Source organism: Notolabrus celidotus, chromosome 20 (genome assembly GCF_009762535.1).
Source record: "Notolabrus celidotus isolate fNotCel1 chromosome 20, fNotCel1.pri, whole genome shotgun sequence".
Taxonomy (NCBI): domain Eukaryota; kingdom Metazoa; phylum Chordata; class Actinopteri; order Labriformes; family Labridae; genus Notolabrus; species Notolabrus celidotus.
The window spans coordinates 11,051,370-11,079,138 of record NC_048291.1 but is presented as its reverse complement, the minus strand read 5'-3'; the positions used below and the strand labels follow the sequence as shown (position 1 = coordinate 11,079,138).

At 39.9% G+C, this 27,769-nt stretch overlaps 1 protein-coding gene across 1 annotated transcript; it reads left to right on the top strand.

Annotated features, from left to right (window-relative positions):
- Nucleotides 1-4: 4 nt before the first annotated feature.
- On the top strand, nucleotides 5-27,639 carry LOC117832051 (TOM1-like protein 2). Its single transcript, XM_034711015.1, is given in 22 exon segments — nucleotides 5-102; nucleotides 7,414-7,498; nucleotides 10,904-10,984; nucleotides 11,249-11,282; nucleotides 11,284-11,353; nucleotides 11,356-11,396; nucleotides 11,833-11,967; nucleotides 12,060-12,203; nucleotides 12,619-12,664; nucleotides 12,667-12,734; nucleotides 13,449-13,508; nucleotides 13,510-13,583; nucleotides 14,695-14,737; nucleotides 17,159-17,225; nucleotides 17,228-17,329; nucleotides 17,682-17,799; nucleotides 19,203-19,278; nucleotides 20,162-20,236; nucleotides 24,117-24,176; nucleotides 24,749-24,762; nucleotides 24,764-24,783; nucleotides 24,901-27,639. Coding segments are annotated over 22 exon segments (1,611 nt in total). The 5' UTR covers nucleotides 5-50; the 3' UTR covers nucleotides 25,047-27,639.
- The last annotated feature ends 130 nt before the right edge of the window (nucleotides 27,640-27,769 follow it).

Here is a 27,769-nt window from a genome sequence, read left to right as displayed (position 1 = left end):
CCTGTGGGCCTCAGCTTCTGTCATTCTCGAGCGGATAGTTTGTTGTCAAAATGGAGTTCTTACTTGGCAATCCATACAGCACTCCTGTGGGCCAATGTATCGGTATGTTATCCTTAAAATGATTCATTAGATATGTGGTATTATCTTTGTAACGTTTTTTTTTTAGCGTGAGCAGGCACTGGGTGATTTATAGCAGGATTAGTGGCACCCTGAGGTGTCGCCAGTGGAAATAGCCTGCTAGCCAGTATCATCGCAGCAAACGTCATCTACTTGGAATGGGCTTTCAGCTAATGTTAGCCAGCTAACCCACCTCACTTATTATTAGTCCGTTCTAATTACAGATGCTTCGTTTCATGTCGGAAAGAGAATAACATGGAATGGCCTAGGATGTGAAATGACGTGGTTTACAGTGACTTGCAGAGCCTTCTGCCATGTCAAGGTTCAAAATGTCAGCAAGCCCTGAACAACCGATGACCACACTGGTTGGTCAGCCAAGTTGGTTTCAGCAGTATCCCAAGAGTCTATGTGATGGCTCGTTTTCTTGTTTTCTGCAGAAAAGGAAAACGACCAACTAACGCATCCCTTGGATGTGGTCTCATGTGTGCTTTGCATATTGCTTGTCTGCATATAAACAAGTCTTGAACAATTTATACTACCGTGACTGTGCTGGGTCTTATAAGAAAATGGCACTCCTTATTTAAAGAGGTTCCTCTCTGACATCTGTTAGGGGAGTTTTTTGATTTGACAAAGTGCCAACACGCAAGATATTGATGCAACAAAGATGTCTAGCATTTGTCTTACTCTTCACTCTGTATCAAAGAGCAGGGCGTTCAGCATTGAAACTAGAGATAGGATTTATGGCTCTTTGGAGGGAACCGGGTCTTGAGGAGCCGTTCCTTTCAAAGAGCCGTTCAAAAGACTGGCTCTATGGCTCATTGTTATATTTATTTATTTTGTAGAAGTCAACCAGGGGTAACACGTTTTTATCAAGGAAACAAACACTGGTAGAAGTTATACGATCAAATTTGGATCAGAATAATTCAAACTTACACATCCCACCGATATATATACTCTATTGGTGGGATTATTGATGCCATATCCCCATGCTTTGACAGTGAGATCACTATTTTGAATTTTCCCTCTCCTAAAAATCTTTGTGGCACTATGAAAACTACACAGGCTACAGATAACTCCCACGCAAAACAACTTTACTGTAACATTTTCCACACAAGAACATTTTAACAACACAGAAAAGGATATAAAATAATAAATAAGAATACATATATATGTATATAAAAAATATAAATACAACTAGAATAAAAATTAGGACATTATAAAAATGTGAATTTAAAATTGTGCTACCCCACCTGGTGTTTCTACACCTGAACTACTTTACAAACAGGAGCTCAGCTCCTTGACTCAAATCCACATCAAAACAATGTAAACAATAACAAAGTGTAGACAATAAGTGTGAACAAAAGACTCATGGGGCACGCAGGTGACACGTGAAGGTAGCGTGGGCAATCTGCATATTAAAACGACTCCCAAATGAACAACTCGCAACTGCGAATTGGTTCTCATCGTTCACTTAAAAGAGCCGTTCAAAAGACCGACTCGTTCGCGAATGTCACATAAGTTTCTATTCCCCTTGTGTGTTTGGTGGCTGTGTTCTTTGTCACTACTATTTTTATTTTTATTTAGTGCTGTTCAGTCATGTGGTTAAATAAATACATAAACAGACAAATATGTTAAGCTTTGGTACAAATATTTAATTTAATTTTACTTTGTTTTTATATCGAGCTAATAAAACCTTGTATGTCTCAGTGATAAGCAAGTATCCATGAGGGATATATTTGCATATACATATCGATTGAATCTTGATATATCCCAATAAATTAGGAAATGATTTCATGTTTATAATCAATGTTTTCTCAATGATGGAGGCTGGGGTATTATGTCTATGTTTTGACACCATTTCAATGCAGTCAAATTAAACTTCCGCCAGCTGTCAGCTCAAACCTCAGATTAACTTGTGATGATTAAGTGACGAGAGAACTGCTTTTTGGATGTATCTTGGATTTAGGAGAAACATGTTGCAAACAAGGGTAATGTGTAAAACAGCAGAAACAGTAGATAACAATAGAAAGCATTAGTTATTCAAGCTAATATACAATATTAAATATCTTTTTATTTACCACACCTCTTATTGATATCACAATGCTGAACTACCTCAACGCATATCCCATTTTTTAACATTGTGCCGTCTTTTTGTCAGATTTGTTGGTAAAGGGTTAAAATAAGAGGGTTTTTTTGTTAGACAAAAAAAACTTAAAGTCACAAATAATAAAAAAAGAGAATTGTTGAATTTTGATTTTATGTACATAAAAAACTGCCACATTTACATTTAATTTCCTGTATTTTTTCACATGGTGATAAACATCATAGAAAGACATCCATCCACCTCAGAGCCCCAAGTATTTGTTTTATTTGATGATTTCATGACTTTTTCACATTTTGAATGGTATTATTAACAGCCTTAGGTGTAGCCCATCCTCCTCTTCCTCATTCCTGTATTTTTCTAACTAAAAACATGTGTAAACATAAACGAAGCAGCTGTCCTGGAAGCATTTATTGATAACATTTTTCTCCCATGAGTTGAAGTAGAACAATCTGTGGTTTTATAAATATGGAGCAGTCTGTGTAGATCTCAGGGTTCCTTCTCTTAATACAGACGGTATGAGGAGGGCTTTAATCAAGTTTCTTAGATGGCTGGAAAGAAACAGTTTGGAGGAGGGACAAGTTTGAGCTTTAGAGAGCTTTAGGTATGACCTTTGGCCCCAAGTGCTGCACGCCATGTCATCCAAAATGTCCATTCCTCACGCATCAACTTAAAGCACTATTTTAAGAATTTTATCCAACAGCAGAGGCGCTTTTAGGTCATGAATCCAGCAAGCCATCTCAGGTTTCCACATTTCACAGAGAAAACAAGCTGCTGCTGCTTCAGCCTGATCCTGATCTCTGTGCAGGGTCGTACAGCCAGGTGTGTGTGTCTCTCTGATGCAGCAGGACTGTACACAATGGTTGAAGCGCATCAGATCTGCTTAAGTGAAACAGTGACAGAGAGATGGACAGATAAAGTCAGATGTGGGTGGATGCATCGTGAAGATGTTTGCGGAGCTTGTTTTATTTATTTTAAGACGGTGACAGAGGAGGGTGGATGATGTGTGCAGGTGTGTTTTTCTCTTTTTCATGCTGCAGGTTTATGAATGAGGTTCTCTTTTTACCTGCTGCTTGTTTCCAAAAGTGGCAGAGAGGCTACTAGTACGAGTCAGTGTAAGAACCTGGTCAATGAGGTCATGGAAAAGCAAGTTTAGTGTGGGAGTCAGAGCTTAGTCAGTCAGTGTAACATGGCTCCCAAGACCACTGACCAATACCAAGGGTTAGGTTTAGGCATCACACCCAAGTGGTTAGGGTTGGGGTAAGGGTAGCGCCCTAAGAAATCTGTTTTATTTTTTTCCAAATTCCGTTTTTTCCATTTTATATTTTGGGAATTCGTTTTTTTTACCCTTTACACTTATTTTGCCACCATTTAGTGTGTGCTTTTTGTGTCAGTAAATAAAATGTCCGTTAATGAAATGCAAAAATCCTTAAATTTATTGATGCAACACATCATTTCACAATTTTGGCCAGTACTTTAAGTCAAAACATAATGTTGTAACACAACAATGTACCAATAAGTGCTATAAGTACAAAGTGCTTATAATTCTACATGGTTTCAAGTCAAATAAATAACTGAATGTAAAACACAAGTCCATTTCAGTTGTTTTGTCTATTTCAGCACATCATAAGTGATTGCCTTAGGACAAGTATTCTAATAGAAGGACTAGCTAGACCTTGTGAGGTACCATCTCTCTCCATTTAGGTTTCCCACCGCCCAGTGACATCACGAGGAGAAGGAATGTTTGTCTAGGGAAATGTTTCCAAGGACCACTCATTCGTGGCACCATCCGTGCATCTCATCACAAACACTCACCTGCCTCCTCCCGAAATAAACCACATGTCGAAGCGGCCACCAGAAACACCGGCTAAGTCTGCAAAAAAAGCTACGAAACTCATGATGACAGCATTTCACTCACATTATGTAAATTTCCACATTATTCTGCGTTCAATAGCCGATTAGGTATGAAATCCAGTGACCAATGCTACCTCTTTATCTTTCTATGCCTTCTTGATTAAGCCACTACTACAACCTGGAAAACTGGCAGCCTCAAGAGCTTGGTTCTAAAGCTGCATGAACTACCTACATGACCAGCTTTCAGCTAGCAGATGCTGTAGAACTCCAATTTCTATTCTTAGAGCAGGAAAAAACAGAGTGTTCGATAAAGTAAGAGTGGAACGACACATGGGAGAAGTGTAGAGAAAGGAAGAGTCTTAACACGGAGAGATGGAGCCACAGAGGGATAGAGATTTGTGGCTTTAGTTGGCGGTGCGTGGCACAGCCTGCCACTGTTAAAGCCATGTGATGGACTGGCTCCACTGGTGTGGTGTGGGTTCCCAGGAGTGGGAGGGGGGTTTGTGGTTGACACAACACCATGAATGAATGCACTAAGCAGTCTTTGAACTTCATTAGCAAGGCTGTGATTGTACAGTGTCGTGTTTCACATGAAGAGATCAGATTGTTTTTCTCTTTTCCTCTCCCTTGATCACCCCTTACTCTGCCCACCATTGACCTGACAATCTACTTGTGGGGATTACATTGGATGTCCCTGAGCAGAAGCTGCCTCTTCCAGATGTACTCTTAATACTGAGACTCAGCATGCTTATGTTAACTTTCATTTTATGGCTGTTTCTTTTGCGATGATTGTTTTTTTAAGCTATAAATAAAAGAATAGCGTGTCTGTGTGTCTGTTCTCACCCAGTCTATGACAGGTTGATCAGAGACAGGGGGGTAGAGCATGAATTAGTCATGGCTGTCAGGCTCGTCCAATTTGTGGCTTCCCAAAAGGAAGGCAAAATGGCCCAGTGAGAGGCTCATGGCCTGGGCATGACTGCCTGCTTAGGGCCTCTGGGCATCATGAAGAGAAGCTCCTCCTGTCCAAACACCAGAGTCATCTAATGAGAATCTATCAGGTGTCAGTCACAGGAACTCGGTCACAGCTCACTTCGGTTCAAAACCTTTTTTTGTTTCCCTTTTCACTTTGAATCCCTCCCAACATGACTGCCAGCCTGGGAGACATCCGCTGTCACCGATATGATGGATGAAGTCAGGGGACAAGAGAGTAAGGGGGTGGGGGGGCAAAGAACGCTGCCAATCCATCACAGCAAGTCCGGGACACATTATTCTCCTGGATTTAGTATTTTGAATGGTAGGGTGAGGTGGGAAAGAGAAAGCAGGTCTCTGGACAAAACACAACCATAACCAGCTTGATGCTCCTCAGTCAGCTGTTTCAAGCTCACCTGTTCGTTCTGTCGGTGGATTTACGACAGCTATTTGAGATCCAAGCAACAGGTGGAGGCCATATTTGATATTACATAAGGGTTTCTATAGACAATGCTGAGGAAAGTAAATAAGAATCTTACTGGTCTGATCTGCCTCCTGATCCCTGAACGAGGACCTCATCTCAACCCTTTAACAGAGATTAGTTTGCAGTGAGGCTATTAATGGATCCCACTAGGACAGACTGTCCACACCTTTTACAATAACATAACAAAGCATGCTTTCCTGAATTGACTTGTCAATGTTCTTGTACTATTTTATTAGTTAAGTATTTCTTTTGTAGAGTTGCTCTTGACCAAATCTTTGCAGTAGAAAGAAACACATTTTACACTCGTCCAGTTTTAGACAAAGCCCATGTGGAAGTGTTATTAACTACAATTCATCGAGGATCCGCTTGAGGTTGGCTGCAGAAATATCAATTCAAAAAAGACGATCTTTGCAGCAATAATAAACATGTTTACAGCCTGGTCAAAAAAAAGGCTTCAGTCTGAAGAGCTAAATTCTCTATCGGCACCAAGCGAAAACCTCCGGTCTAAAAATTTGAGTCCAATGCAGAAGTGCTAAAAACTGCAGTACATCAAGGATCCGCTTGAGGCTGGCTCCGGAAGTACCAGAAACCACATACACACAAATTCAAAAAAAGACAATCTTTACAGCAGAATTAAACATGTTTACAGCCTGGTACAAAAAATTTGTGAAGTCTGGATAACTCATTTCTCGATCGGCACACACTGTACAGGGGGCAAATTTTTTCATAACGCGGCAAATTCTGAGGATATTGAGATTACGAGTCTTTCAATGAGAGGCACAGCTGACTTGACTGACAGGCAGGAGCACTGTAGCTGTTGGCTAGGAGGTTTAAAGCCCACCTCTTTACGTCACAATCGCTTGACAGCAGCAATATGGCTCCTGCCGACGATTAGCCTCAAAACAGCGCTTTAGAAGCGGATGGGTGACGTCACAGATACTACGTCCATATTTTATAAAGTCTATGATCGACACCATGCAGCAACCTCCGGCCTCGAGAATTGAAGCCAATGCGGAAGTGCTAAAAACTGCAGTTCATCGAGCGTCCGCTTGAGGCTTTCTCCGGAAGCACCGGAAACCACATACACACCAATCCAAAAAAAACGATCTTTGCAGCATTAATAAACATGTTTACAGCCTGGTTCAAAAAACGAGTGTAGTCTGGATAGCTAATTTCTCGATCGGCACACACTGTACGGGGGTGATGAATTTTTTTCATTACGTGGCAATTTCCATTACAAGAGGCACAGCTGACTTAATTGACCAGCGGGAACACTGTAGCTGTTAGCTAGGAGGCTAAAATCCCACCTATTTACGTCATATTCGCTCGATAGCAGTTGTGTTGAGTTCAACATTTCCAATATGGCTCCGGCTGACGATTGGCTTCAAAACAGCGCTTCAGAAACAGATGGGGGACGTCACGGATACTCAATTGTTTTTTCTTTCTTTCTTTCTTTCTTTTTTGAGGGCATGGTTTTCAGTTTGGCTGGGTTCTTCCATACTGTAGGCAAATTTTACAGGCACAGTAATGGGAGAAAAAACAGGGCATGGTGTACTTTAATTTGTTTGAACCAACTTTTGTACAAGCTTTAAGTTAGCCTGGGTTCAAAGAAGCATCATGCTTACTAAATTTAGTTGGTCAAATGGCAGCAAACTAACGCTGGATCATGCATGAAAACTAAACTCACTCCATCCAGCACCAGAAACCTTCAGCTTTGTGTTGTTCAGTCACAAAGCCTTAGGAATCACTCAGATTAACTCCCTAAAGTAAGGCTCATGTTTTTATAACTGTCATTATGTCGGGTTGTAGATTAAGGGGTGCAGACAGGAAGGAGGAACCAGATTGTATACGTGATAAAGTGTTGATTTTTTTGTGTGTGTTTCTACAGAGAAGGCCACAGATGGAGGCCTACAGAACGAAGACTGGACCCTCAACATGGAGATCTGCGACATCATTAACGAGACAGAGGAGGGGTGAGCTGCTGCATCTTCCAGAAATAACAACTGTTGTGTTATAATTTAGATTCTAATCAACTGAGGATACGTAAAAGGTTTCTTGTTCTGGGGCAGTGTTTGCCAGGCACTTTACATTTCAGCCTCTGCCATCAGCATGTATGAATGGTTTGTGTGGATGAATGAATGTGACATGTAGTGTAAAAGCCCTTTGAGTGGACAGAGGACTAGAGGGATTGGTCATAGTTAGGTCATACATTGAATGACTGAGGGACTCCTGGGAATAATACTCTGACTTCCCCAACAGACACAACAACACAGAGATCCTTTTGTTGTTGTTTTCAAGTCAGGTGTCATTGAGTGATGTAATGAATCCACTCTGTATGCAAAACAGTTATTATTGAGTCTCATGTGAGACTGAGGTAAGATGTCCCTGCACCTGGAAAAGCCATGAAATGTAAAAATAACCCTCAAATGTGAGTGTTTAAATTCACTAATTTCTCCTGGGCGATCCTTTACGTAACACAAGCACAGATTTATTTTCCATTACTGATGACGTAATATAGACATAGATCATTGTGCAAGAGTGTTTTGGAATAGAATTACAATACAAAAGTGCAAAAGCTCTGTTTTCACTCATATTTTATACTTTATTGTGTCAGTATTATATATACATGATAAACATTTCTTACAAGTTCGAACCTTTTTGTTTGAAATTTTGTGACCCTCCACCCATACAAAATTGGAAAGTAAATTATATAGAAATATAAAATAGAAAGAAAAAGATAATAATATTAATCATTTAAATATAAATAGAAAAGAAGGGCATATCATAATAAAATAAAAACTCAAATTTAAGAATACATAAATTCATATATAAATAACCCAAAAGAATAAAATAAATATATATATATATATATATATATATATATATATATATATATATATACAGACATACACATACATGTTTTCACTCATATTTAAAGACTGGACCGGACAGATGATTACATAACAGTGGTCCAGAAAGTATCCAGATCCTGTACTCTATAAAAAAGTCTGAAGCCACATTGTAAGAAAACTCTCTTCAAAGAAACAATGTGCTCATGTTAAACTTTTACTTCAGTAGCACTGCAACAATATGGGTACATTTTTATAACTTTTTTCAACAAATAATTGATTTTTTGGTTTAAAGACAACAAATAAAAAATAAATCATGAAACAGGTTTGTGTATTTTTTCACAACTTTATTCATTGAGTTTTGAAACATGGATATATGTTTGACGGATTCTTCTGTAAAATAAGAGTAGTTTTAAGTAAAAGAAACAAAAAAAACAAAAAAGTAGACAACTAGAACACAACACAAACTAGCTTGGCCGTTCAATGAGTTAAACAAAGAAATAAACAGTACATATTTGAGGTTACTATACCGCATTATACAGAAGGGCTCTAGAAGGACAAAGGAAGGAAAACCGGTGAGGGCAGCGAAGAAAGTGCCCCATGTTTATGAAATCTTTTGGTTGAACCTTTTGTTACACATCCTATCTTCTCCATTTAAGAAAGTATAGAACATCTTTGAGACATGCAAAGTGAGAGGGAGGAGGTGGGTGATTTCCAACGCAGCGAAATCTGTCGTCTTGCTAGGAGTGTCACAAACGCCACCAGGTCTGTCTTATATTTTGGAAGCTGTAGGTTAAGAGAGGGGATGCCAAAGCAAGCTGTTATAGCAGATGGCCTGACGGTGACCTCTAGGCTTTTAGAAATTGTTTGGAAGATTTCTGTCCAAAAATGTAAGTAGGGAAGGGCAGGACCATAACAAGTGAGGTTTGTGTATTTTTAAGGATGTGAATGATCTTAGAAACCTTAAAACAGGTCCCTTATTTGCCTGATTTTCATGACTTCTACTTTTTTGCCCCTATTTGTGTATCAGTGTTTTGAATAATTATGTGGAGGTATGGAAGTTTTATGGATGTATTAGAAAGTGTCAGGAAGAGACAGCAGACACATCACTGAATCTTTTATGGTAGATTCAGATCTTTTTTAAATCTCTTTGTAGACAGACGGTCACAATAAGAGTAACAGGAAAACTAACACAGGAGGGACTTTACAGTGAAAAAAAGGTGTGCATATATACTAGTATCAGTATCAGTATCAGTATTGGCCAAAATGGGCTTGAAAACATCTGCATATTGGATATCAGTAGAAATCCAATATCATGCATCCCAAGTCTCAGCTCATTTAGTCATTATGACAAAGAACACTTTTGTAACTTTCATTCACAAAACTTTTCACTTTTGAGTATTCATCCAAAGGAGAAGTTTTCAGTTCATCTTCAATAGGCTTATTAATCATTCACTTCTTATTAGCTATGTAAATATAACCATCATGTGATCCGAGCCAGCAGATCATTCATGCAGAGAGTGATTTCAGGAGGAAGAATAATGGAATCTGAGTTTTCCCCTCAACACTTTCGCCTTTTCCCCTGCTTCTCACATTCTTCATGCCTACACACACTCATTGTCTTGGCATGCTATATAGGGCCCTCTCTGTAACACCAAAAGACACACACACACACACACACACACACACACACACACACACACACACACACACACACACACACACACACACACACACAGAACACAGAACACAGAACACAGAATCTGTTGTCCTCGAAACGATCACTGAGTAAGACGATGTCTGGTTCGCTCCAGACTGATTCAGAAAATTCTGTATAACTGAAAACCTTTGGTGAACATATGATGTCTAAACACATACTTCTGAGCAACAATAATTCAATCTATGCAGTAGCTGGCATAATTAAATGATAGGTAATTATTTTAATAAGAAATCTGAGGTTTTAAATTAACGTATTAAAGAAAAAAGAATTTTCATATTTTAGATTTTCATGTGATTTTTTACTGGTTTCTGGACAACTTTGATTTTTTTCTCACAATTTTTGACCGAACAATCAATGAAATAATGATCAAATGATACATAATTAATCATTAAAATAATAGTGAGTTACAACCTGATCAATTTGACTGCAGGTCTGATCAGAAATACTTATACTCACACGCGTTTTCTCTCAGTCAAATTCTACCCCATTCATTTCCCATGTACTGTACCCATTGAAGGAGTCCATCAACCTTTTTATGCCTCATCTGCACCGAGGAGTCGGGCAGTTTAAAGCAGATAGCCGACCTGAGCTCCTCACGCATGGGCGGCTTAGGATCTCCCCTCAGGAGATAAAGATCCTCACGCAGACAGAAAAGGGAGAAAACAGATGGTGTGACAATTCTTCCCTGTCTTTGTCAAACAGCTACTCTGACAGCTAGACCGACGTCTGTTACTGAAGCACAGAGAAATCATTTATTTCAACAAAGTCAGAGATGTTCAGCTGAACCCCTTTGCGTTGTTTCCCTCCAGGCCTAAAGACGCCATGCGGGCCCTCAAGAAGAGGCTCACCAGCAACAAGAACTACAGAGAAGTGATGCTGGCACTAACAGTAAGAAGAGATGTGAACACTTTTTGATTGTTGAGTAGCACAAAACACTTGCGTTTTGTGAAGTGTACTCAAGCAGTGTGTGTAAACCCAGATTTAATGTTCTCTGTTGAGGATTCAGGTTGTTATTTCTGTTCGATTGCACCACAGAGGAAAGCAACGTCTTCCCTTTTCTTAGCCGCCTTACTCAAACACAACCTTTGCAGCTCTTTGCACTTGTTTTATTATTTTCCATGGTGTTCTAGTCAATCTTTTCCTCTCTGCAGGTGTTGGCAAACATGCGTAAAGAACTGCGGGCACAGGTTTTCACGTCCAGGTGGCAAACAGAGATTTCATCGACGGTGTGTTGGTTAAAATCATCTCCCCTAAAACCAATCTCCAACCATCGTGCAAGACAAAGTGCTGTCGCTCATACAGGTGAGGTCTGGAGGTGTATATTTTGTTGTTCATTGCTGGAAAGCACACACAAACTTCTGTTTGTACTGTTTACTCAGGATTCATTCACAAAAAGCTACACCTCCTTTGCAAAATGTAGTGACACGTGATAGTCCTGATGCCCCTAGCGGGATCATGGTGACTGCAGCCACTACTGCTATCCAGTTACTTGTAGTCACCTGACCTAACAGGTGATGTTCTATTATTTAAAGAGTTTTGTTAAAGAAAACCTACAAAAAACCCTTGTTACATTTCTTCCCTTACTCTATCTTTTCCGAGAAAGCTCTAACAGGAAAGTTTCCCTGACTCTTTTTCTTTTTTTTCTACTTGATTTGCACACATGGAAGGATTTTCCTGTACCGATACCTGTGATGAAAAATGCCTTTTCAGTTGAATGCTCATCACTGTGTGTTTGCAGGCCTGGGCTGATGCCTTCAGGAGCAGCCCTGATCTAACCGGCGTGGTCCACATCTACGAGGAGCTGAAGAGGAAAGGCATCGAGTTCCCGATGGCTGACCTGGATGCGTTGTCTCCCATCCACACTCCACAGAGGGTGAGAAGAAAATACAGAGACACACAGCTCAAACAGAAATGTACATCAACACAGCAGTGACCACAAGAATGTGTGTGTTTATTTTCTTCCAGGGGACACCAGAGGTAGACCCTGCTGTGATGACGTACGTAGCACCTGCTTCACCTGCAGTTGCGACACCTAGACCTGCGCCGGCTCCTGCCTTGGCCACACAGGATCCCCAGGTTCCAAGTCCCATTACAGCAACCGCTGAACAGGTGAGGGGCTTTGACAAAACCCTTCTTACTATTAAATGAGCTTTTCTGTGCAACTGCTGCATATAAAGTTCATAAAACTTTATTTATTCTAACTTTTAACTCAAAAGACTTTGCAAGTAAGTAAGTAAGTACATTTTATTTAGTATAGCACCTTTCATAGAATAGAATTGCAAAGTGCTTCACAGGAAAAAATATTCAAATTCAAATGAAATCATAAAACAGTAAAAGAAGCAGACAATAGAATAATTAGAACATTAGTCTGTACAAGGTGTGTCCAAGGTCTGTTTAAATGAATGTGTTTTTAAGAGTTTTTAAAAGTCACAACAGAGACAGCTGAAACAAAAACATCTGCAAAACAGCTGAGACCGAACAAGCTCCAATGTTTTCAAATATCCTTTGACCCTTGTGCTTTCAGATCACACGGCTGCGCAGCGAGCTGGACGTAGTGAGAGGAAACACCAAGTCATGTCGGAGATGCTGACAGAGATGGTCCCTGGCCAGGAAGAGGCATCTGACCTAGAGCTGCTCCAGGTTAGGGTCTACATACTTCCCCTGTGAGGCATATCCGAATATATGCTGAGACTTTTGTTTTAGCACGTAAGATAAAATCAAAGCAAATCCAATCAGAAGACAATGTCAAACATCAGATACAAACAGCTTCAAACATGGCACTACAGCTGGGAGATGTTAGACTAAGGTGCAGCCACTAGGGGGAGGTAGTATGTTTAATTTTCAGAGGGGACTCTCAACGTCACAACAACTATTATGAGGCTGCTTGTGATGGCAGAACTCCAGGAAATGGTAATTACCGCTGGTGTAGACATTCATGCAGAGCTTAATCTCCACAGGCCAGATCCACTCAGGTAGTTGTGCCAGTTGCAAGAATCTGGTTGTGGGGTAAGGTTCCCAAGAAGGTGGTTACATTTTCTGACTTTCCCTTTTTTTATTTTCTGTGCTGCCGGAAATAAAGCCTCAACAATTTTTACACAGCAAAATAGATATTTACAACTTTTTTAAATTGATGTTACATGAAAACAAATAAATCTGAGCTATGGTATCATTGAATTCCCAGGTTTAGACAAAGTTATCCTCCCTTTCCGTCTAATACATCATTAATATCTTCTGTGTATGTCAGGAAAAAGTGTCAATTCAGGGTTTAGACATATTTTGGTGCCATCTCCTTTTGCTCTTGTTTCATCTTGTTCTGCATTAACAGATCTCTCATTTAATCTCTTGTTTATCAAGGAGCTGAACAGAACATGCAGGGCCATGCAGCAGAGAGTCGTCGAACTGATTTCGCGCGTTTTCCAATGAGGAAGTGACTGAGGAGCTGCTGCACGTCAACGATGACCTCAACAACATCTTCCTCCGATATGAGAGGTACGGTTGAAGGAAGCATCAATCAAGCGAGACATGACATGATCGGTGTTACGCTATTGTTATTGTTAGAAAAATCCACATGTACAAATTAGGGATATACACAATTAATCGCTTATTGATTAATTGATTGTTAAGAAATTACTCGAAAAACGCATTTTTGTTTTCAATTTCAAAGCTAGCAGGGAGGCGTTTTAAGTTTAAAGCATGTTTCGATTTGATCAGCTGGTTAAAGGTGTTGCGCACAGCGGAGACGCTCAGCTGGCGGCTACGGCTGTGCGCCAGGTCTCCACGTGCGCTTTTTAAAGAGGATCAATGCGCAACTGCTGCCTACAATGGACTGATTATGACCTGGTTGCGCTCCTGGCTGACACCTGATCGAATACACACGTTTATTTTTCTCATAAGAACGAGTAGACTGAAAACTGTGAGCCTGAAGTACTTTTCTGTTAGTATTATGGGCCTTCACATTATAAGACTATGTCGGCGGAGAATATTTTATGAGCCTGGTGTTGATAATCAGTGCAAAAACATGTCCGTATCCATATCCAGTCAGTTTTATTGCATTTTTGTTGCTGTAGAAAATGCAATTTAGGGTTAAAAAATGTATTTGGCCTTGTTTTTGACATAAGAATAATAATGTTTTTTATTGATTTATCGATAATGATCGTTAACATTTTCAAAAATCGATCGTGGAAAATACTTAAAATGTACATCCCTAGTACAATCTGAATGTAGGTTTGGTAATATGAAAAACTGACTCAGGATGTTTGCCTGCCTCTTTTATAAGCTACAGACTTCTTCCACTAACTCTGCTGATCTGTAACTTAAGCCATGTTTAAACTTTGAGGCTCGAGATGTAATCAGCTTATCAATTTCTTCCCGTAAAACATGCCTCACACTGATTGAACACAATTGACTTCAAAAACCATGAAGTGAAAGAAACTTGTGAAAAAAAAAAATTAGCACAACTTGTTCCTTTCAAATATTCTGCCGTTTCAAAAAACTGGCAAAATGTTTCTTCAAGAGTTGTCTGAAGATGAAAATGTGAGTACGCATTTGAACCTCACAAAGCTTGTGGTTAAACATTCAAAGGCTTCTGTGCTGCTTGCAGGTACGAGAGGTACAGGTTGGGTAGAGCTGCGCAGAACAATGGGGTGAGTATCAAACACCCTTAAGTCTCTCTCCAAGGATTGCTTGTTCTCTGCTTGCTTTTGCATGTTTTCAGATCTTTTCGAAATGTTGTGTTAGCTTTTTAACACTGTCTACATTTGCATCGCCTGTGGCAACTTGTCTAACAGTCGAACATTAAGGGTGCTGCGAGAGATGTTTGTTGAGTTCATTTTAACGTCTGAATTCATGTCTAATGTTTACTCTGTTACAATATCACACACAATCTGCAGCAGGAGTCATATGCAAGATCAAAATGAAACATGCACAAACCTTAAGAGAGCATCAGTGTTTGTATGATTGGCTTATCTCTCACTGTAACTAACACTCAAACGGTTTTCTAAACTGATTTTTTGCGTTGATTTTGCTCTCTCTGTTTGTGTTGTGGCTAGCTGATGGAGGCAAGTATGATGCCATTCGCCCTGTAGTAAACCCAGACGATGTGTCAACATCAGTAGCTCTGTGTGAAAGTAGATACTAACATGTCCCTCCCTCACACTTATCAAGTCTTGTGCAACTGTTTGTTTAACCCTCAGTATAGCTTTAGTAAAGTGAACTCCTGACCCACAACGTCGACTCGAATCCTGTAAACAGTCAATTCTGTAGATGTCAGTAGCTGAAAGTTTCCTCTGTATACAAACACTGTGAGCTAACTTCCTTATTCTGTTATTAACTGCCTTCATCTCTATTTCCTTGCGGTGCTCAATTAATTTCATCAAAACCTTAAAAAAAAAAAAGTCCATCTTTCTGTTAATTTATGCATCATTAGGAGAGAGCTGCCTCTTTCTTAAGGAGGCTCAGATCCTTAGACATCTGCAGAAAGATGCTGCAGATGTTTTATCAGTCTGTGGTGGCAAGTGTGTTATTCTATGCTGCAGTCTGCTGGGGAAGCAGTATAAAACACAAGGATGCGAGACGACTGGACAAACTACTGAAAAGATCTGGCACTGTGATTGGAACCAGGTTGGATTCACTGGGGGCTGTGGTGGAGAAATGCACACAGAAGAAGCTATGGGTCATTCTAAATTACACAGATCATCCACTTCACAACTTCTTTGTGGACCATAGAAGCAGCGGCAGTGGACGGCTCATCTCTCTGCACTGCAGGACTGAGAGATACAGAATATCATTCATCCCTGCAGCCATTAGGCTTCATAACTCTCTAGCTAACGGGAGATGAGCTGACAGACACCTGAATTAGTTGTTTTATGTGATTTTTATGATTTTATCTGCCAGACACCTGAATTTCCCCCTTAAGGGGTTAATAAAGTACATTCTATTCTATTCTTTTCTATTATAAAATAGTTACATCCTACAAGGGGATTTGATAGGACCAAGCAGCAACCTCCAGTCTCAAAATATGTAGCCCATGCGGAAGTGTTATAAACTGCAATTCATCAACAATACGCTTGAGGCTGGCTGCAGAAACACCGGAAATACACACCAATTCAAAAAAGCTGATCTTTGCAGCATAAATAATCATGTTTACAGCCTGGTTCAAAAAACGGCTTGGCTCTATGTAGCTAATCTCTATATCGGCACACACTGTACGGTGGGTGAATTTTTTTCTAATGCGCGATTCAGAAGATATTAAGATTACGAGTTTTTGCCCAAATAAGGACATGACTGACTTGACTCCCGGACGGGAACACATAGCTGTTGTATGAGAGGCTCAAACTCCGCCCCTTTACGTCACACTCTGCCTGGTTGAGTTCCGCATTTCCAATATGGCTGCTCTCAGGAACAGATGGGTGACGTCACGGTTACTACGTCCATATTTTATACAGTCTATGGATAGGACGAGGGGCATCTAATGAGATTGACAAGATTTAGTTAATTAACACAAGGTCTTTGTGAGATACTGGTTGCATTTTAAATTTCTATGTTTTTAATATGTTAGCCTTTAATGGATGGGACGGCCAAAGAGAGACAAGAAATTGGGGAGCAGAGAGTGGGGGAAGACATGCAGCAAAATAGACGAAGCCGGGAGTCAAACCTGCGACCGCTGCAACAAGGACTGTAGCCTCTGTACATGGGGTGCACTTAGATCGCCAGACCAGCATTTGGTTGCATTTTAAATGAAAAACTGTGAATCCAGATAATTCTATGAGGTACAAACTTTCTGATCTGCAGAAACGACAAGTCTTAAATAATAAACAAAAGGGTGGGAAATTGTTCTCCTGTCTGTTTCAAGTCAGGCTGCAGAAGTTATTTAGTGGATTACTTTTTGCAACTATAAGCTGATTGTAGATCTGTTGGATAAACGAAATATCAAACTTGAAGTTGTGCAGTTATGATGAATGTCAGCACATCTTGGATTATCTACAACCCTCCGCTTACAGCCTCCCTTGGGTGTAACATTGCGTAGTTTATAAATATGTTGTAAGCTTTGTGTTGTCTCCTTTCAGATGTTGAATGAGGCCACAGAGGACAATCTGATAGACCTAGGCCCGGGCTCCCCTGCAGTGGTAACGCCCGGATCACCTCCACTCCTCCGCCCCACTCCCCTGCTAGGGCCACTGCCTCCCCTGCCCGTGACCCCGCTCCAGCCTCGCTGTCCACTGCGCTCTCTGGTCTCGGTGAGAACAAAAAAGGGGGGAAAAGACTCTGCTTTCGAGTGTGAAGATAAAGATACTTCTTTCTTCCAAATTCCAACTATTGCTCAATTTCAGTCCTCCTCGGTGTGTGCAGAGGTGTCATTGAAGAAGCAGCAGAGTGTGAAAGGCTCATAATCAGGCTCATAATGGGAAATAAGCCCAGTAACATCACTCATTGCTCGACACTCCTCCCTATCATTGACAGATCCTCTTTTAGTCTCTGGAAAGTCTTGTAACAGATTAAAGTTATATAAACTCCACTCTTGTTGTTGATGTGGCAGCCTCTGCTTTTTTGACTCCGTCTGTCTAATCCTTCATCACTGTCTCTCTGCAGATGTAGCCTCAGAGAGCGTGAGCGGCACCCTGTCCTCTTTACCCGCCGGCCCCAACAAAGACGACTTCGACATGTTTGCCCAGACAAGGAGCAGCTCTCTGGCTGAACAACGCAAAAAGTAGGGCTCAATATTTCAAATAAAACAAACCATGTGTACTCTCATGCAGTCTTTCCACGATGATAACTGCGTACAAGTGTGATTAAGTTTCACACTTCACTGTTTCATGTCCCATGTGCCCTTTACCTGTCCTTAACTGCATCATCTTCTCCTGCGAGTAATTTCCTTAACGGCTTTTGAATACCTCCAGGGCACAAATATGTTCTGATGTTTGCTGAACAAAAATATGTTCCCTTAAGCTGAATGTGGAGTATTTAGTTGGACAAGATATGACTGATAAAGGGAAGAGACAAAGGTTGCCAAATTAGGAGAAATGTGGGAAGTGCACTCTATTCCTAGCTTCATCTCAGGTACTTTCTCTCTCTTCTCTGTCTCTGCTCTCCTTAGATTTGATTTGTTATCAAATAGACATACAATTTTTATAGGGTACTTACATATCCGCCACTTTTTTCATAAAGGAGGGGTGGGAGCCTCCTGACTATGCCGAACCATCAAAAGTAACACAACTATTCATAGATGCTTATAATTCAAAGGATGTCAGAGGCATCATTGGTAAACTGTACAACGAACTTCCCCTTATGAATAAGAAAACACACTTAATAAGACAGCACTGGGAAAAAGAGCTAACATTGTGATATCTGAGAAATGTGGCTTCAATATGGCCAATCAATCCTTCAGCCAAAATTATTTTTTCTGTTTTGTTGGAAGAATGTCTTAGTTTTTTTTATTACCCCTCAGCAGAAGTCCACATCAAGTGGGTCACAATATTCCTGCGGGAGGAGTGTTGAGCAGTTTCTGCTGACTTTGTACATGTTTTCGGTCTTGTCCATTCCTTCAGCCTTTCTGGAGAGGTGTGGAACACTTAATCTCTGAGATTTAAGAAATATCATTTGAACCTTCTTTCATTTTTTTGTACCTCGGGAAAATACCTGAAGGCCTCAGAAAAAGAGACACGTATCTTCTGAAGATTTTCATGGCTGCAAGTAAGAAAGCAATAACACGAGGCTGGCTTCAGAAGAACCCTCCCACCATTAAACTACTTAAAAACATTATTGACTCTGTTCGCAGTATGGAAAAAAATGACTTTTGCTCTTCGCCTTCAAAAGGAGAAGGGGGATACACTCTGGGAAAAATGGGATGGCTATAACCACAAAGACTCTTAACTTTTTCTGTTTGTCTGAATGCCTTTGTCGTGTACCTGTGACTGTACCTGTCTATAATACTGTTCAATGTAATATGCTCAAATAAAACAAAAATAAAAATGAAAGTTTCAACAAAACAAAACAAAATAGACATAAAGTGTTATATAGAATCCTTTAAATGATCATGTATCTGTTTTTACATTTCCTTCTTTACCCTTAGTACTAATTTTAATCATGTTTCTATTTTTCATGTGTCCACAGTGTAAAGTATGAGGACCCACAGGCTCTGGGCGGCCTGGCCTCTGCTTTGGATGTGAGACAACAGAACACAGGAGGGGTGAGTACACAAATGCACACAGTTTGATGTTTGATGCAACTTTCTTTAACCCATGTGTGGACTGGAGTGGGGTGGGATCCTGTTCGGTAGCAGTCTTTCCTCAGAAGCTGTTGATCGCCCAATGCATGTAATGATATGTTTTGTCCTGTGTGCAATAATAGTTGAACTTTGATCAAAAATACCTAGGCGTATTGACTATTCCTTTTATTATAGAGCTAAACTAAACAGATGCTCAAGTGTGAGGTGTGCCTTTGAGTAAGTTTGGTGGCTACCATCAAAAACACAGATTTAGATTTCTTAGTCTTCAAACCAGACATCAGAAACTTCTTCATTTGTTTTTTATTTCAGTTTAAATCAAACTACACATTTGATTTTTGCTGTTAATCAAACACAGAAGTCCTCCCTGTCTGAGCACATGTAATGTATTTGCATGGTTATCATTAAGTACACAGTTGATTCTGAAATCTGAACCACCACACACACACACACACACACACACACACACACACACACAACACACACACACCACACACACCACACACACCACACACACACACACACACACACACACACCACACACACGTGCAGCCACTCACCAGCAGACAGGGTGGTGACTGCTCCTCATACACATATTTAACCGGAGGGAGTCTTTTCTCCTTTTTCCCCCTCATTTTCATCTTTATGGAATGAACACTCTCTTCAGTTTTGTCACTTCTCCACTCTCTTCTCCCCCCCCTTTTTTTTTTTTTTTTTTTTAAATGGCAATCGTCTTTTGCATATTTGACTTCTCCTCTGTCTCTCTCTCTGCACTGTGTGCTATGCTGTGTTGGGGGCCTGCTACCTTTCTTCTCTTGTGTAAGGTGTTGTTCTGTTGTTGATTCAGCTGAGGGTAAAAGGGGATGATAACCCAGCAGATCAGGAGCTGCCCATAGACAGCTGGCTTATTACCCAAGGAATGGTGAGGACTCCATCCTCAGTGTGTCCTCCTCCTACCCCCCTTTCCCTCATGTACACCTTCACCCATGCTCTCCACCACCTGCGGCATCTCCCGTAAAGCTCATGAGCTGCTTTTCATTTCTGCCCCATCTCACTGCTCTGTCCTGGAATGTTCAAAGATGGCCAAAACAAGCAGAGTTCATCCCCTTAAGAACCCCTACCTCCATGTCAAGAACACATATTGTACTTTAGTGCTGGGCAGTATTACTACTTCAAGATGTTGGAGATTTGACAACAGTTCCAGACTGTATTTGGCTTTGCTGTTACTGCTGAGGAGCCATCTACACCCTGTTCCAAATTATAATGCAAGTTGCATTTTTGTGAATATTTTAAAAAACAAGTTAACAGTCGTTTTCAAATTTGTCAAGAATTCAGATAGTGAAAATATTTATTCAACTGTGTGGTTAAAATGATGCTTTTCAAAGTATGCTGGCTGTACTTTTAATCTGAATTTAGAATCCGCAGAAATGAGTGTGCCAAATTATTATGCAAGTTGGTGATAAGAGCATATAACTTGTGAAAATTAAAAAATAGGCACCATTTTTAATGTTCTTTTGATTGAAATTAATAATAATTACTACAACTGTATTCAAACTTCAACAAAAACAACAGTTCTCTTAACATTTGTATACAAAATAAAACTGTTAAAGTCTCTGAAACATTTCAAATCTAAAGTGTTTCTCTAATGTCCAATATAACCTTCTTTTCTTTCAATGAGGGTCAGAGGTCACTGGTAAACTGATTTAGTGACTTCTCTGCTGACACTGTGAGCTGTAACTTGTATGGCTTTCCAAAGATGCTCTTTGAGCTGTATTTCTTTCCATTACTGTAAATTATCTCCATTTATTATTGACCACAAGTTCTCAGTCGGGTTGAGATCAGGTGAGCAGGCAGGCCGGTTCATGAGGTTATATGCTCTTATCACCAACTTGCATAATAATTTGGCATGCTCATTTCTGCAGACTCTGCATTTATTTAAAAATACAGCCGAAAAGCATAATTTTAACCACACAGTTGAAGAAATATATTCACTATCTGACTTCCTAGCGCATTTGTAAACGACTGTTAACATAGTTTTTAAAATATTCACAAAAATGCAACTTGCATAATAATTTGGAACACAGTGTTTGAAAATCTGTTTTAAATGTGTTTAGTCGGCTATAATCGGCAGTATCACAATTAAAGCAACCCTAGTTTTCCTACTGAAATACTTAATTTACTGAATATCTGCATGATGCATAATTTGTTATGCATTTAGATGAGTGGAAACCACAATCAGACACACTGTTTTTTAAACTATTCAACCAACTATCAAGTCAAGGTCATAAATTAGCAGCAGGACAAAATCTGGGAGTTAAAGTCACACATTTGTGACAAAAAAAGTGCCCACGTTGCTTCATTCTCTTATAAAAAATGAATATCTGCACCATCAGGTTGTTTTTCCTCATCCATCTCCCCCACAATATTCCCTTATACATCTTGATACTCACTAAATGAATCATAAACACATAAAACATGTGTTCATACTGCCCACCTATACTGTACTCTATTGACTTGGATGCTTAACACTCCCCATTACTGATGCTCTCCATTGTTATCTCACTCTTAATGAGCCCGATCCATCACCAGACACTTCCATCATCTTAACAGTCACTCAGTACTAAATCAGCAGAGCAGTTCAGATACATCTGTGACACAGCAGAGATATTAACCATTAAAGTCCTGACAACAAGAATACACCGTAAGGAATGGAAGTGTCTTTGCTGTGTCTCAGAGTATTCATCACCTGTCCTCTAACTGTCTGTGGCTCTCAGATAACACACTAAAGAAACGTAATAACATCACATCTCACACTCTAAGAAGAAGTAGATTAGCAAACTAATCCAAACCTGTAGTACACTTTAACACTTTGTGTAAATGTTATGACTGTACATATATGAGATTATACTTTGTACTTGTATCAGCAGGAGTCATGATAAGAGTGGGTTTCTTATTGTACTCTTTCCTACAACATTTCCTCCCCATATCACACACCTGCATGTGTTTTTTTTCTTCTGTGAATGACTCTACTGCTCCACTATCTTGGCCTTTTTTTTGAAAAGCTCCTTCACTGTGTTAAGTAGGATTAGGGTTGCAAAGGGGTGGAAAATTTCCGTAAAGGTTCCGGTAAAATTTCAATGGGAAGTTAAGCTGGGGAATTTTGGAAATATTCCAAATTGGAAATTTTCCATGGGAATTATGGGAATTTGGGGAATTAACTGGGAATGTATGGGAATTTATGGGAATTTATGGGAATTAACTGGGAATTTATTGGAATTAACTGGGAATTTATTGGAATTAACTGGGAAATTAACTGGGAATTTATGGGAATTGAGAGTAATATAATGGAAAGGTATCATATCCAAGCATAAATATTTGTTTTGTTATAAGCAGACATCCATCCAAAATACAATTAAAACAGATTTATTTGTAAGTGAACAATCAATTCTTTCATTGAAGAACAAAAATATGAATGTTGAGTTAAATATTACTCATCCCCCCGACCCAACCCATTCAGAAATTAACAAAAATGCAATCCCAACAAAGTCCCATTCAAATGTTAAATGAAAAAGCATCTTCCCTCAAGCTTCTCAAGCCTAGCCTCTGCAGGATTCTAGAAATCATCTGTGCATGTTATTAAGGAATAGCATGGATATTCAACTGTACTTGCATGAAATCTGGTTGTTTTAGTCAGGATTATACTAAGATATATTTTCCATAACTATATTTAAGTTCCCTATTAAGAGCCAACCTTCAGTTTAGTAAATTCCTGGCTTATTCCCATAAATTCCTGTTAATTCCCATGGAAAGTTTCCAACTTAGAAAATTCCCGGGATTTTGCAACCCGAAGTAGGATACCATAAGAAAACCTGACCATGTAGCCTTCAAGGGTCCCAGGAACAGTTTTTCCTCACACATTTTTATCAGGTCAACGTCAAATACGGACTTTTTTCGAGTACTTTGTGTAAGCTTGGCATCTGTTCTGCTTTTGTGAAGAGAAAGCAATCATCTTCGTTCCCCTAAATCTTTAGCCACAGCTTCCTTTTTTTCGAGTGCCACATAATGCTACACACTCTCACTTTGTGCCCACTTGAATACAAAGACACAAACGCAATCCATCTGCATTGACATGGCTTCCATCATCACTGTCACTGCACTGCTTTGCGGTGTTGCACAGTGCGCTCTGTAAGGTGTGTGTGTGCGTGTGTGCGTGTGTGCGTGCGTGCGTGCGTGCGTGCGCTCTGTAAGGTGCGTGCGTGCGTGCGTGCGTGCGTGCGTGCGTGCGTGCGTGCGTGCGTGCGTGCGTGCGTGCGTGCGTGCGTGCGTGCGTGCGTGCGTGCGTGCGTGCGTGCGTGCGTGCGTGCGTGGTGGGATAGCCCTGCCTCTCAGTGGTCCCTGTGCTGTCACTTTCTTCCATCCGATCAATTATTTAATCACATTCAAGCGATTGGTTAATTAACTAATGATGTGGAATAATTAACGCTGCAGTGTGACATTAGACGGCAGCTGTTACGCCGTGTCAGCACTACGGAAGTAATGAGGACAGTACACAACATGAGGACTCCTGTTCTCGTAGAGATACCAAAATCTGAGCACGGACTTCAGAGGGGTCGAGTGTGTCTTTTGAGCAATGTCATTTTGATTTGTTTTATCATCTCCCCTCCCTGAGCTTTTGGTGATTTCTATTCTTATGTGTGTTTGGTGTTTGTTTTACATTTTTGTTTTGTTGTCGGTATTGGGTGTCTTCTCTGTCATGTGGCTTTGGTGCTACCCCTTGGTTTGTCCATGGCTTTGCTCCATAGATCCCAGTATCGCAGTCCTCTGTAATGGATGACATAGAGGAGTGGCTCTGTGCTGACGTGGTGAGACCTCTTTACCTTGATTTATATCTTTTGCTCCTCTTTTGCTCTTTCTCTCTCTCCTCTCTCTCTCTCTCTCTCTCTCTCTCTCTCTCTCTCTCTCTCTCTCTCTCTGTTGCCCTGGCTTTTATTTTATTTTTTTTATGAGCACTTCTCATTCACCCACCTCATACAACCGAAGACTTTTAACTAAAACTTTCTTTTCTGTCGCACAATTTAATTCACTGTCAACTAATTTATTTCCACCAATGACTGAAGTATGAGAGTTTACAGTGAGGTTCGACTCATGAACATTGCAATAATAGTCCCATCTAACCAGCTGATCTGATGCGGAGGTTGTGGGCCCAGGGTGTTTACCTGCTGTCTTTACCTGAAGATGTATTTGAGGATGCATGACTGTTGAATCCTTCATGAGTATTTCAGTGTGGGTTTGTCTCAGTTGTTGTAAACTTTACTTTAAACTTTGTATTCCAGCTGGTTGTACGATAAGGTTCTCTGAAACAAAGACAATCCCATCAGTGATAGTTTTTCCAATGTGTGAATATCACCTAATATTTCCTCTGTCTTCTTAATAGAAAGGGGATGCCGCAGGAAGGGGTGACCAGTGAAGGTAAAGATGAATCACAGTATTTTACTTTCTGTTTGCTCAGATTCAAAACATTTTCTTACTCCATTGCTAAACTCTGAACCCCGCCATGTCTCTGATGATTGAATTTGTCTCTCTCAGAATTTGACAAGTTCCTGGAGGAGCGAGCGAAGGCGGTGGACTCTCTACCAAGTCCTCCTGGAGCTGACCCTGCTCAACCCGCTCGGGCCCCAGGAGGTTCCCACAAGAAAGCTGAACGGACAGAAGACACCCTCTTTGCCTTGTAGACTGCTCTCAGAGAACCTTGATCTCTCTCTCTGTCTGTCTCCTCTCTCTCTTGGGCTGCTAAAGGTCCTCGCTCTAAGTGATTCCTCCTCCTCCTCCTCCAAAAAAAAAAGTCCTTCCGGTCCCATTTCATCGCTGACTGGCCGTGGTGTAGCAAGTGATCTCCACCTCCTTGTCATTCTTATGCCACAGTGTTGCTCTAACATGCAGAGGTCCAGTAGGTTTACTGCGCACAAGTGTGTTGCGTTATTCTATATTTGGATGTATTAATCTGTTTATGTGGGATGTACTACTTGCAGCCCTGCATCTTAATCATCACACACCACCAAAGGAAGACAAGCTTACTTGTCTGATGTGGTTTAAAAATGTATATTACTGCAGGATGAATGGAAGAGTTCGTGGAAGGTCAATATAGAAGAATACAAAAGGGTTATGACGTGTTGTTTGACTACATTTGGCTAATTTATGCATTTATTGTTTCATTGTTTGCTCTAAACTATGTACAAGTGCTGTGGTAATGGTAGGTCCATGCATTTCTTATGCTCCACAAATACTCCAGTCAGAGCTGTAGTTCTATTGAGATATGTGTTGAATGGCAACATGTGTTACTGCTCAATTAGTTGTAGCGTGGAGAAGAAAAATGTATGTTAGCAGGCTGATTTTGCTAACTATGAATATAATAGCTAAATCTTAGCTTATCTTAACGAGTGTATGCCAGCATTCCTTTACCAAAGGGTAAAAAGACACAAAAAAAACAGAATGCACTATGAAGAGCCTCTGTTATGTTTTTAAAAAGGTCAATGGAGAGGAACGGGTCCATAGAACATTTCCCACCAACCTTTTCAGTCCTCTGAAAAGCCACAAGAAACTAGCTTAGCAGAGTACGCTCTTACAAACATCGTTACCCATTCCAAAGAATATTGAGGCTTTGATGACCAAAAGCACAGAATTCAGCCTGACAAACAATGATCGTGTTCATGTGATGTAAATGTTGGTGGATGAAGATTGTCCTTCCCCTGCTAATAATGTCTTTGTTTGTTTGCAAAAAATAAGGATTGTTGTCTTTTGTGTTTACAAGATGGCTACTATTTTTCTAGGGGAGGGGAAAAGACCTGTTTTGCACATCGTTTTCTAACTGTGTATAGCCGCACTTGTTCTGATAGATTAGATAATGGACCTACAGTATATATACTTAAGACTGCAAACAGCTTTTAATTATATTCCAAATTGCATATAGATGCAAGACATAATATGGCATTTAAACAAGCAGCCAAGACTTAGCACACTGGTATAGTAATCTGACAAAGCATATAGCTTACAGTAAGGCACTACAATAAAGGATACACTCATATCAGTAGACCCTCCTTACTCTATGTAATCTATATACCTCATAAAAGAAACAAAAATTCTGTTTCTGTATCTGGTTAAAAAATGTATTGGCTCACAGTAATATCCAACAAGCAGAGAGCTTTGTATTATTTGATCCCTGATTGTATTTTATAGTTGATTTAAAACATCATGTTTGTACTCATCATTGATTTTTGTTCTGTTGAGATTAGCACGTGTCACACGAACAAAATGTTTTTCCTTTGGCTTGAGCGCTCAAAGACTTACTTTGATCCTTTTGCATATTTCCTTTCCTGCATGATTCATCTGCTCCAGTTGGAGCCGCCGCAAAGCTTTTCTGTATCGTACTGAAATCAGCTAAGTTGCTCAGACTGTAGTTTTTCTTTGGTGTACCTACGTTCACACTGTGAGGCAAAAAACAATCTGATTTTCATTCCGTTATTTTATTTGTCTGAGGCTCTTGTTTATTTTAACAGAGATTATTTTAACTCTTTCAGTTAATGATGGAAAGCTTTGTTTAGGCATTCCAATTAAATCCATTAGTCATGCATTGGAAGCACTTGTTGAATTATCCGTCATCAGTATAGGCTTTTCACTCAATGGAAGTATTTATGATTTATAATACTGGTTAACGTTATGGAGTTTTGATATTTGACAAATTATTTGTGTCTACATAATCATTATGAATAAATATTTTTAAGTATTTTGGTTGTTAAACATTTTGGTAACAATTAACAAGCTTTACTTTTTTCAATGCTGTATTGTAAACATATAGCTATAGAGATTAATATGGTTGCCATGTAACTCAGATAATAGCGTTAAATTTACAATCAACCTTGTGTTTACTTTAAAAACTTTAAGAACCATGCAAAGGCTAAACAAAGATGATTAGAAATGGAAAAGGAAATCCTTTAAAGGGAACTTGAGAGAATTGTTCTGTGTACGTGTAAGGCTTTTTGGGATCTGTAACAGTTTTTGTTTCATTTGCTTTTATAGGGCTCAAGTCCTGACTGCAACATGTATTCCTCGAAAATTATCGCTACTTTGAAAGGGTAACTGAATGTTATTTTAGTACTGATGAAGCAGAACTGTTTGCTGACGTGTTGCGAACATGGAGGAGAGGATTATTTTGTTTGTTTTTGTTGATGGGTGTCCCATCTTTGCTGCCATTACTTATGGTCAGATTTCTGTTTGGCCTGATGCACGTGTGTAACTGCCCAATAAAACACTAGCAATGTGTGACCTCTACCTCACAAATGTTTGTGGTTATTTATTTACATTTAAGGGCTGTGTGATAATATCCTGCTTCTTCTCCACACACATGCTGATGCAACTTGATGCAACCCGTCCTCAATCTTGTACTGTGTAGGTCTGTCAT